Raw genomic sequence first — 11,528 nt, forward strand, 5'->3', positions numbered from 1 at the left:
ATTAGCTTGCAAGGCTACACATGTTTCGATGCTTAAGTTAACACGGAGAATTTGGGTATGTTAAGAGATTTGAGAATGAGAAACATTATATCTTATTAAGGTTGAAAGAATGGTATTTATGAATCCTTTAGGAGTATTCCAAATCTCGTTGGGATTTAGATTTTAAAAAACGACACGATCAGTTCACATGAGTCAGGTCGACCAAGTCCAGATACATTTTCCTCCAAACCATTATGGATTAATTTGATTGGCGCCACTCCCTAACTAAAACTTGATTAGTTAAAACAGTTGGAACAATTCGAAGATTATAACTCAACAAAATAATAACAATAATAACTTCCCCTCTCCATCCTCAACCGTAATAGCTCACCTAAATTGATATCTACACGATGGTAATACACTCCAAAACAGGGCCATAAGTGAATATCAGAGGCAGATTTCATAATTTTATTTCGAAGACAGAAGATATCACTAACCAATGCAGAAGGGCTTAAAACATGAATCCTTTATAAGAACTGGGCAATCAGAAACAAAACCTTGAAAAATACTTACTAAAATGCCTCTTCACTTGCCTCACTGGATTCTACATTCTAAAAAATGTAATGTTACATGTAAGCACTCACAGTTAATTAGTTTTCTTGTCGTCGTCTTTAATGGCATTCGCATTTGTTGCTTCGTCGCTTCCATTTTCTTCACCGCCGAAACCGAATTCATTTATACGTTTCTTGTCGACTGGGTATTTCCATCTCTGATATAGATAGATAAGAAATATGATATCTGCAGTGCAACCAATTTACAGCCATCAAATAACTCTTCCATGAATATTATTTCATAGTGACGACAACAACAACAAAAAAGGGACTTCGATCGAGAAACTTCTCACCATCTCGGAACACCGAAAGCCTGTGTAGGGTTGGCATTTTTATGACAAAAGCAAATAGATCGTCAATGATGGTATTAAGGAACTTGTATGTCATCTGTCTCCAGGGGAGATGGGCCACAGACTTGAGCTTGTAGTTTATGAACAACTGAGGGCACATCATAATGAAGCCTGCAAAGAATCCAAATTCAATAATCAAAACTATTCAGTGGTTTTCAACACAGTTCTTCCAATATTGATTACTGAAACTAACCATACATATCCGCACACAGATTTCAACTTTAAAAAAGTTATATCCTGTTTAGAGAAAAAAGTTGCATCTCACCATCATGAAAACCAACAACTTCCATATTTCCAAATGGAATAGTTTATGTGCAAAGTTGGCAACAAAAAAAAAAAAAAGGACAAAAAGTTCAGTATATGACAGTATAATAAACACATAAGTGAGAAAACCAAAACGTACAATCTCAGTAGAAATCTATGGCAGATCCACTAATATGCACCTAAATGCTCGAGGATGAAATATCTTACAAGCAATTTGTTTGTTTTCACCAAAACATAATATTTTGTGCATAAATACGTGATGCATTCTCTTCGCACAAACCAAAATACCAAAATACCAGTTACACCAGGACAAGTAACCTCTAGCAATAAGAAAAAATATACATAATGCATTTTTTAATAAAGGAATCAGGTTTTTGAGTAAAATCACACATCAGATAAGATTAAGAGCATAGTAAGTGAGAAAGCATGCATAAAAGCACTTAAAGTGACTTACCGAACATGTATACACAGCTTGTAAGTGAAGAGAGAATCCAAGAATACCAGCTCTTATGTTGTTCATACATGAGTGAATAAACAGATGAGCAAGCAGCAAGAAAGAAAAGCACATAGGACAAATACTTCATTGCAAGATCATCGTACTCCTTGGTCTTATTTCCTGAATATGACTCACGATCACGGAACCTCAACATAGGTATCCTTCCACTCCTATCAATCTGAAAAGAAAGAAAAAATGATAATGAGAGAAGATAGGTACTTGCACTATGTTATGAAAAAGGCATGCACAACATTTATACTATTATGGATAGAAAAGGGACTCATTTACAGAAATAAGAGAGAATGAATAATAGACGAATGAAATCATCAGCAAAAGAAAGCTACTAAAATAAACTTTTTTTTTCTTTCTTTTGGTATCTGAGAGTGTGTGGACCCATTTGCAAATACAGAGCACAACCACTCAACTCTACTACCCTACTACTATGCCATGGCATACCTTTTACCAAGGTTGATAAAAACCCATGATACATGGTATCATTTCTGTGGGAACGGAATATAGGCTTCTTGATTCGAAGCATAACTTCAAACTCAAATGAAGGAAAATATATCTTATTTCCTGCATATGACTTGGGATCAAATCTCAACATCGATATCCTTCCACTCCCATCAATCTGGAATGAAAGGAAAATGATAATGAGAGGAGATACATAGTTGCACCGCTATGATAAGAAGATTTAGTTACTTCTAAAATGAGGTTTATCTCAACAATCTCTATCATCTTGTCAAATGGGCTACAGTTAAACACCTTCTAGAGGAAGGTGCTTTGGGAATCTATGGTATCAAATAAAAGAATAATAGCTTACTGTCTGAGTGGACTTGGCACTTCCACCATGAAAAGAATTCGTTCAGGAGGAAGGTAATAGCTACAAAGTATGGACCATATCACTTCGATTTGAAGCAAGATAGAAAGTCTTTAAATTCATCTAAAGGTCCTTGGAGATGCATTAATAACGTGAAGCAACTCATCTACATTTTTTTTCCAAAGGTAGGAAAGGGGGACAACTTCTTTATGGAATGTCCTTCGGATTTCCTCTAAGAAATACTATTTCCACTTTAAGAAGCATTAAACCTAACAATCAATGTTTCTAACAGCCTAGCTCTGATCCCATGTAACTGGGTATGAGAGAAAAAGCAACTTTCTGATATACTATTGAGTGGAGAATATAAATATGTATACAAAAGGGATTCCAATCTTAGATCCAAAAAATCAGCAATTAGCCTAATCGTAGGAAGGAATTGCAGCTGTAAATGTCAAGAAAATAATATTCCTAATTTACAGCTTGATTTGCTACATATTCTGATTCTCCCAATCTTTAGTGTTCACCTGATGTAAAGGCAAGTTGCCTTATTTCCATTTTAATTTCTGATTCCCATCAGTTCATTTCCCATTAAAAGAAAATGGCAGGTACAACTAACTAAACTAATAAACAGAGTCGAACAAAAGAACTAAGCAACCATAAAAGGAAGCCTAAGGATTTGCACCACATAAAGTCTGCAATAAGGAGTGCATGAAGAGAGAAATTCGCAAACATGAAAGCATGCTGTTTATTAAGATGCTATGCCATTATATACTAACATATGGATGTATATTATTAAAAAAAAAAAACAAAATCTGTGAGCAATGAAGAAATTAAACAGAATAGCTACCTCAATATGCATAGCTTTTCCTATTTTCCAAAACTCAATACAGCAACCAATGCCAGAACTTGCAAGTATCATCCAAGAAGTATCATTATCAAGTAGATACAAGAAGATAATCAGTTGAGATATAAAGCTGACAATGACAGACTTTGCAGAGAGTCCTTCCATAGACTTATTTTTGTTCCAAAATTGTATATCTGAAGTACAAACCAATAACATAAGTTAGCAAAGCCCATATGTTGTTTCTCAAGATTATAAACAACTAACTCGTTAAAAAAATAGCGACCAAACATTTATTTACCATTCTTGAAGGCGAGCATATCAAAAACCGAATGAAGTAATGAGACAACCATAGTAACTGCCAGGAGATAGAGATTTCCTTCCAAGAACACCCTCTGAAACATAATTCACAAAACACCATTTGGATAAAAATTGGGCGGAGAAAAATAGTATTTCATTGCATTAATTATCTAACCATTGACGTTTAAGCAACACACTTCTTTTTCAAGTTTTTGAAATAGAAAAGACAGATGCTATCATTCATACTAATAAGAACAAAATGTATTTCTCAAGAAAAATTAGAATATCGGCAACATTATGGAAGCAATGGATAACTAGGAGTCTAACTCAACCAGAAGCTAAGAGATAAATAAAATACTTACGGGAATCCAGAAAACCAAGAATGAGATAAATGAAGAAACTCTTTGATTTTAACAGCCAAAGAGCCCAAGTAATACACACAATCACCAACCTTATCGATTCCTCCCCACATAATGGAAATGTGTGGAAAAGTGTGTGTGTGTGTGTGTGTGTGTGTGTGAGAGAGAGAGAGAGAGAGAGAGAACAACAAAGTAGACATGCAACACCCATGATGTCATAATATAGGTCTTTTTTTGGTTAATTCAGTCCTTAATAGCTTCCTTTTTTATACAAGTTTCAACTTAAATCTTCCAGGCAAAAAATATATATTCGTCTGCGAGAGTTATCATGTTGGAATTTATTTATATTTAAGTAGAATTTTTAAGCTTCAGACAGTTCAGAGTATTCTAGTCCTAAATATCGCATAGATTCCAGTCCTGAAACTGTGATGGTCAGAACCAATCTTTTTTTTAGAATATTCTCTCACATGGTCACATGTCGGGAAGGGAGATTCTACCTTACCCTTTAATCGCAAAAATCATCTCTTTTCCCCCTAACATCTCAAACAAATACCACTCCCCAGAATTAAAGAATACTTAAGAAAGAAACCCAAGTTCAAAGAGAGTCAGTACCTTCAACTCATCTGCCTCACCTTCAAGCATGCTTCCATAGCTACGGTGAATCTGGAATGACTGATCGATCTGGAGGAATAACTGCCACTTGGTCATGCTTATGGGAGCAACTTCCAGGTTAAGTACCAGCTCGTCCACTGTCCCGTTAATTTGAACCAACTTATCTCTAAGTAGCCAAAAGTCATTGAAGAAAATGGTTGGATAGTAGTTTCCTGTAGTGGGCTCAACATTCAAGTCTACTTAAGTCAAGAAAGTCAATGCTAAATTTGCTGTTTCAATTCCTACGCCTGGCATGTCAAACGATATCTATCCATCAGCATTAACATGATGTTCCAGCCTACTGTTATGCCAATTCAGCAATTACCAGGATAATAAAGAGAAGAAAGACAGAGAGTATAATATTTATTGTGCGCAGAGCTTTTGGGAAGAGGAAAAGAAGTGAGACCGAGAATGCAACCATCGTTGTGGCAATAGGGTCAATCATTCAGAACAAACAAACCTTCCTCATGCAAAGAATACTAAATCAATAGCATTAAACCATGAAAAATCACCTCTTGCTACACAACAATGTAATTTTACACAATTACTCAATTAATCGTTGGCAACATGAGACGAGAAATAATTATACAAACAGGGTAATTTAAAGGAATACGCTTCAAAATACTGATCAAAGGTAACTCAAATCTCCAGCAAGCCATTGCAATTTCCACTTTTTCTCTATATTTCATTGATTTATTCAATATAGGGTTTCTTTTATTAAAAAGAAAAAAATTCATTGATGTATGAAATTTGTAGAAGAAAAAGAAAAAAAAAAAGGAGAAACCATGGTACAAAAGGCTCTCCCAGTTGGTTAAGAGAGAAGCATAACTAAATGAAACAAAGAAATTATAATTTGTATTTCAGTGCACCTCAACTTTAAAAACACTGATCCCATTTACTCTTGAAAAAATGCCATAAAAAATCCATCAAGACCCTTACTCCCATCACAACTAGAGATTAGTCTTTTAATCTTCTCCGGGGATAAGAATCTGTTCAAGGAGCTTCATATCTTCAACCCTTATATAGTGTCAATCAAACCCACCAACAAACATCTCCAGAAATAATTTTTTATGAAGAAACCAACTTTCATTAACAATAAATGAAGGAAACATTCCCAAAAAAAATTCTGAGAGCATAATAACTATTTACTTTCATGTTCACGAATCATGGTTACACTAAAAGGTGTACTGGTGTTGATTTAAACTCATTGCCAAAAAACAAAAAAACAAAACTTTGTAATTGGTTTATCTTATTGCTTTGTGGTATATAGTTTTCTTTCTTAAAAGAAATTAAGCTTTCACTTTTTTTTTTTCTATGAATAGCCCAACATTCACTGAGAAAAAAAAAAAAAGAGAATATAAGGCAAACAAAATGAAAGCCCGCAAAAGGGAGCCAAATTACAAAAAGGAACTTCAATCAACCACTTTCATATTTCTTTTGTTACTTTACCACCTTGGAGATACCAAGAAAAAAAAAACCATATTCATGAAGATGGACAAAGGAACATAAAAGGATACAAGGAGCAATATTTGGTGGGACGCCATTATGAGCATATCTGCAAAAAAAAGAAAATTCTTAAGCATTAGTAGATCTGGAACGAGACTAATGCACCACATAAGGAGATAAAGATGAAAACATGAGGTCACAGTTATTTTATATATATACGTGTGTAGATATATATATATATATATATATATATATATATATATATCAAGGGACAAGAAATAGACGTTAGCAACGCTTCATGCCACTGACAGTAGTTACAGAAATAGATAGATATGCTGAAAGATCCATCATAGTAGATTAGGTCCCAAGAGAACTATCACAGTAGATCCCACGTATTTGATTTATCAAAAGTAAAGTACAAAGAATATTTATCATAAAAGCAAAAAATTAAATTTTACAAGAAATTGATAAAAGAAAAAAAAGATACGAAACATCAAATTTTTCATAACTTTATTGCTCTAGAAACTTGCAGAGATTAAAGACTAAAATATTGTAAACATACCGGGTAAAATCATCGACTAGATTAACAGTAACATTTGGTTTCCAATAGGAAACCCACTCCACAGGACCGTCATCTTTCAGATCAACTTGGTCATCATCAATAACCTTGAGCAACAAAAAGTGACATTTGTTTCGAATAAGAATGATATTTCTTGAACATTGATCAAGTATTGATTACCATCAAATGAAATCTGTAAAGAAAAATAGAGCAAAACAGAACAGAACAGAAATGCTAGTGCAATTTGAATCATTGGATAGATAATGGAAAATACACACTAAAACTATGATCCCCATACACAATTATTTCATGTCATTCTACTAAACTCAGACCTTAAATATCCTGGTGCCCATAAGGAGCGTTTGTAATATATCTGACCCCTATCAGAGGTACTTCTGTAGCAAATTAAATGCCAAAAGCATCAATATGCCGTGAAAGTATTTAGTTATACACTTGAACTATATAAGCCTAACCAATCCAATCAACGTGCTTCTCTCCCTGTCACGTACAGTATACGCATCAAAAACAGAAAGTGTGACTACAATCTTTCTGCAGATTCTAGAGAATCGTCTTTTGGTTTATAAAGGTGACTTGGGAGAAAGAATTGTACATGATGATGACAATCTTAATAATAAATGTGATTCTCCTCAAAAGAAGACCATTGTAATCATAGAAAACCCCGTTCAAACAAAACAACAGGCACAGAAAGCATCTGATCGCTCAAGGGTGTGTGGCCTAATTAGAATCTCTTTGCATGACTTTTATATCAGTGAACAAAAGTTATCAAAACACACTACTCAACTACAAAGGAATCACCTCTTTCAGAGTTTCACCAGTATCAGAACCTTCAGAACTACCCAATAAACTCCTCCTTTTACCTGCTTTTGATTTGGGAAAATACATCACGATAGCTGAAATGAATAGAAGTACACATCCTCAAGAGCTGATATATTATGCATTGCTTGATCATAGATGAAACAGAAAAATCTGACGCTCAAGATAACAAGGAGAAAAATTTGATCTTACGATGTGCCCTTCCAAATGTAGCAAGAGGCTGAAACTCTGGGTCATTGGGGTCTGGAGTGTATCCTGACCGTGCAAAGAAGACATGTGCATACAAGGTTCCATTTTGTTTCAAAGCCTATAAGAAGAGCTATTTCCTCAAAACCCTCCGACATCATGGATGAAAAACGGGACTAAAAAAAACAATATACAGATGTTTCTGTAATAAGTTCAACAGTACCTCAGATGGATAGTACTTGAATGAAAGAGACCTGCTACTTTCTTGCCCCCAAACAGCATAAGGTATACCATTCTCATGCCAAACAAGCGCATCTTCATCTCCAAAGTCATTAAACCTTTCATGCTCAGAAAGATACACCCACATATCCTAAAGGAAATTAATGCAACTGGTAACAGGATCTATCATTAAAAGTAAAAATTAGACAAAAATAATCCACATTTGTCCTACGATGTTAAGAACAGTTAAGTTTTATTATTTACAGCAATAACAGCTTAAATATCAAATCAGGAAACTCCCAGTTCACCAAGAATAATATTCAACAATTGCCTTCGAACCACCATGGTGGCTACTAGAGGTCATTCAGACTAGAGAAGAAAAAGAAGTAAAGAGAGAGGGAATGAGTTCGAACTCCAAGGTGGCTGTCGAACTAAAATATAAAAATTCTATGAGTTTCCTAGTACGATTAGGTGGTCGTCACATTAGAATAAAAAAAATGAAATGCCTTCGTTTTTTAACATACACGTTCGTATACATATGAATTGAGTGCAACGAAAATGAACTTCCAATCACTTCAATCTTCAACGATAAACATCGGGAAACATAAGTAACCGACTAAAATTTCTAGAGTGAAAAAGCTATTCCATACTCTTCTCAGCATCCAGCAGGCTCAGTTCGAATTTCCGAGAAAAGCATCCAGCATACAAACAAAATATAAATATTCTCAAGGAAATCAAATCCAAAATTGTTCAAACCATTACTCGCAATACAGAACAGGGAGAACAACAAGTACAACGGAATCATCAAACATTCAATTCAATTCCATTATTCAACGACACATTTAACAATCCAAGTGCATACTTACCAGCGGTTCACCCTTCTGAAAGAGATTGGACATTAGAATAGCAGGATCAGAGGGCTTCTTGGGAGCAAAGAATTTAGAAGCGAAGTACCAAAAGACTGCGATCCTTATGATTCCAGTAAGAGACTGAGCGAAGCCTCCTTGTTGCTGTTGCTGTCCGCCTGCTCTTGGTGCTACTGCTGCTCCTCCTCCTCCGCCGGGACCCCCCACTACCGCCGGCGTCGCCATTTCTTCTTCCTGCAAATCTAAGATAGGCGCAAAGGGAGAAATTGGTGGTAGAGTTTAGAAGAAGCTTTGGTATTTATACGTAGAAAGCAAAGATTTTATTCCCCTCTTCTTGGAGAATTGCTTTGGTATTTATACGTAGAAAGCAAAATTGTTCAATTTACAAAATTTTCATTAATACTCTCATATTTCTTAAAAAAATTAAAAAATATTTTTATCATTAATACCACGCTTAAAAATACTCATAAACTTTCAGAAATAACATTAAAAAGTTTGGATATAATCTATGAGATATCAATGACGATTTTCGTCTGTCTATATATTTATAGTAAGAATAATTTGAACTTTATTTTTAAAGGTAATGCTATTTTAAAAATTGGATGAATATTTTTTATTTTGTAACGTAATGATATTTCATTTCAAAACAAATGTAATTATATTTTTTATAATTTTTGGAAAGTTTAAGGATATTAGGCGTTTTTATTAGTTTAGCTTCGTTTCTTAATGTTTTTTTATGCTTATTTGAGTGTAGTTTTGGAGAGCAAAAATGAACACGGATGATTGACTTGTAAAAGGAGTAAAGTTGATGATGATAATAAAATCTCGATTGTAGTTGTTGAACACAACTCTTTGTGGGAAACACTCGCACTATTTATTAAGACCAATCGAGAGTAGAATACCACTCTGTTGAATACTTTTGGATTTCTTGGATGAATAACCTAGGTGGGGTGGAGGGTATTTATTCTAGAGCCTACTCAATCTGAGTCTAACAAATCTAAATCTTTTTCCTAAAATATAAAATTTCTCCTAAAATAAATATATAATGGGCTCGCACAATTCTTGGTCTATTGGGCTAGTGATGATATTTCAACGATAGTTAACCTATAATAAAATTTGTGAATTTGACAAAATCTACTTTAAAGGGTGTTTCGGGTGCATAAGAGTTTAATATGAAGTTATTCCTATTGTGTTTGAAGTGTCCAGTCGTTTAGCTTAGAGTCGTGTAATCTAATACGAAAGTACGATAAAACTCGAGTACAGTCATGGCTCGGGCACGCCGAGAGAAAGCTTCGAATAAAAATTAAAAATAATCAATTCCCTTTAATTTTATTTCATGGTTTCTGACTTGTTTTTTTAGGAGATTCCAAAGGAAATAATGAAAGCAACTCTGGTTGGGCAGAGCCATGCATGGACCTTGGAGATGGATGCAAATAAAATCTCTTCTCTCTCGTTGCCTTCTCTTCTTCAATGCTGTTCAGCTCCTTCTCCCCGTCCCCAATCGACAGCTTCGACATGATCTTCGACGGTGTCCCGACTGGGCTCGTAATGAAGCTAGGATGATCAGCTCTCGGTGGTGTCCCGATCGGGCTCGTAATGAAGCTAGGAGGCTTGAAATGGGAAAGAGATGGTTTCACAATTTGTAGCTTTGGTCTTGTCAAATGCCTCCTTTCATGCAGTTTGGATGTTGAGGTCGGCCTCTTTGATCCCGCGGCCTTCGACGATGGCAGCGTGTAGCTTTCCGATGGCCCGGTTAGACGTTGCACGATCTCTCGAAACGCGGTCGTGTCGGTTTGGACGAACGTCGTCAAAGGCTTGCACTTGACAGGAGTTTGGGTGCCTGGCTTCTCCATTACGATGATGCCTTGCAGCATTGTTTTGAGAGAGAGAAGAAGAAAGGAAGGATTGTAATTCCCATATGACATTACAACTCATACGACAGTTAGAACAAACAAACTGTGAAATCAAAATTCCATTACAACTCATATTGTTTGTTTTTTTCATAAGGAAATGCTATTTTTGACCTAATCCTAATTTTGGTCTTGGGTCTATGACGTTCGGCTCGTAGTATGGTTCGATTTCATATCCGGTCGAGTGTTCGGCTTCCTTGACTCATCTTCCTCGTGCGAACCACCGCCATTTACCATCGTTCTATTTCGTTGTCATTCGTCTCCATTTCGCCACTGTTCGACTGTCACACTATATGAACAAGTTTTCTCCTCTCCTAGTCATATTCAAATTCAATACAAGCCCGTAGTGTGCTTCAATTTGATTCGTTTTCCTCGTGTGAACCACCGCCATCTACCATCGTTTGAGTTCGTTGTCATTCGTCTCCACTTCACTACCATTCGACTATCGCACTACATGAACAAAGTCTTGTGTAGGCAATAAAAGGTACGTAGATACTTTCTTCTTACAATCTCCTAGTCTTTTCCTCTATCAAAAAAGTTATCTTCGAATCATTTTTGGAAGCGATCATGTTGAATGTAACTGTCCAATCCCACCGCTATCAGATGTCCTTTTTGGACTAGGAGAGGTTTCCACACCCTCATAAACAATGTTTCGTTTTCGTCCTCAATTGATATGAGATCTCACACTGTACCTCTTAGTATACTATTAGATAGGTCGGTCTTTATTAGATCGACAATGTCTAATTTAGTTTGCAAGTTAATCATCGAGGGTCGTGTTCATTTAACGCAAATCATCCAATCCTAATACATAAAAGCCCTCCAAAATAAGCAGATGAA

The 11,528-nt window shown here is 35.5% G+C and overlaps 2 protein-coding genes across 3 annotated transcripts; both read right to left on the minus strand.

Annotated features, from left to right (window-relative positions):
• Positions 1-487: 487 nt before the first annotated feature.
• Positions 488-9,124, minus strand: LOC111781818 (uncharacterized). Of its 2 annotated transcripts, none has more exons than XM_023662530.2 (12): positions 8,782-9,124; positions 7,920-8,066; positions 7,703-7,817; positions 7,493-7,587; positions 6,680-6,783; positions 6,189-6,226; positions 4,633-4,868; positions 3,663-3,756; positions 3,368-3,558; positions 1,659-1,878; positions 884-1,051; positions 488-777 (listed from the first exon to the last, which is right to left on the minus strand). In XM_023662530.2, exons 1-12 carry the CDS (start codon positions 9,004-9,006, stop codon positions 626-628), a joined length of 1,785 nt encoding a protein of 594 aa, XP_023518298.2. In that variant the 5' UTR covers positions 9,007-9,124; the 3' UTR covers positions 488-625. The 2 variants fall into 2 exon arrangements, with proteins under 2 accessions (XP_023518298.2, XP_023518299.2); XM_023662531.2 differs by having other exon boundaries at positions 7,920-8,098; positions 8,782-8,924.
• A 979-nt stretch (positions 9,125-10,103) lies between these two features.
• Positions 10,104-11,352, minus strand: LOC111781822 (VQ motif-containing protein 31). Its single transcript, XM_023662536.2, has one exon. The coding sequence runs from the start codon at positions 10,704-10,706 to the stop codon at positions 10,116-10,118; it is 591 nt and encodes a 196-aa protein (XP_023518304.2). The 5' UTR covers positions 10,707-11,352; the 3' UTR covers positions 10,104-10,115.
• Between the last annotated feature and the right edge of the window lie 176 nt (positions 11,353-11,528).

Source organism: Cucurbita pepo, chromosome 19, assembly GCF_057944985.1.
Source record: "Cucurbita pepo subsp. pepo isolate OVF chromosome 19, ASM5794498v1, whole genome shotgun sequence".
Classification (NCBI taxonomy): domain Eukaryota; kingdom Viridiplantae; phylum Streptophyta; class Magnoliopsida; order Cucurbitales; family Cucurbitaceae; genus Cucurbita; species Cucurbita pepo.

Coding starts and splice junctions, on each gene's coding strand:
- LOC111781822 (XM_023662536.2), bottom strand. CDS start 10,706: ATGTCATATGGGAATTACAATCCTTCCTTTCTTCTTCTCTCTCTCAAA.
- LOC111781818 (XM_023662530.2), bottom strand. CDS start 9,006: ATGGCGACGCCGGCGGTAGTGGGGGGTCCCGGCGGAGGAGGAGGAGCA. Junction 8,067..8,781: donor TTCAGAAGGGTGAACCGCTG/GTAAGTATGCAC, acceptor AATTTCCTTTAG/GATATGTGGGTGTATCTTTC. Junction 7,818..7,919: donor TCAAGTACTATCCATCTGAG/GTACTGTTGAAC, acceptor CTCTTCTTATAG/GCTTTGAAACAAAATGGAAC.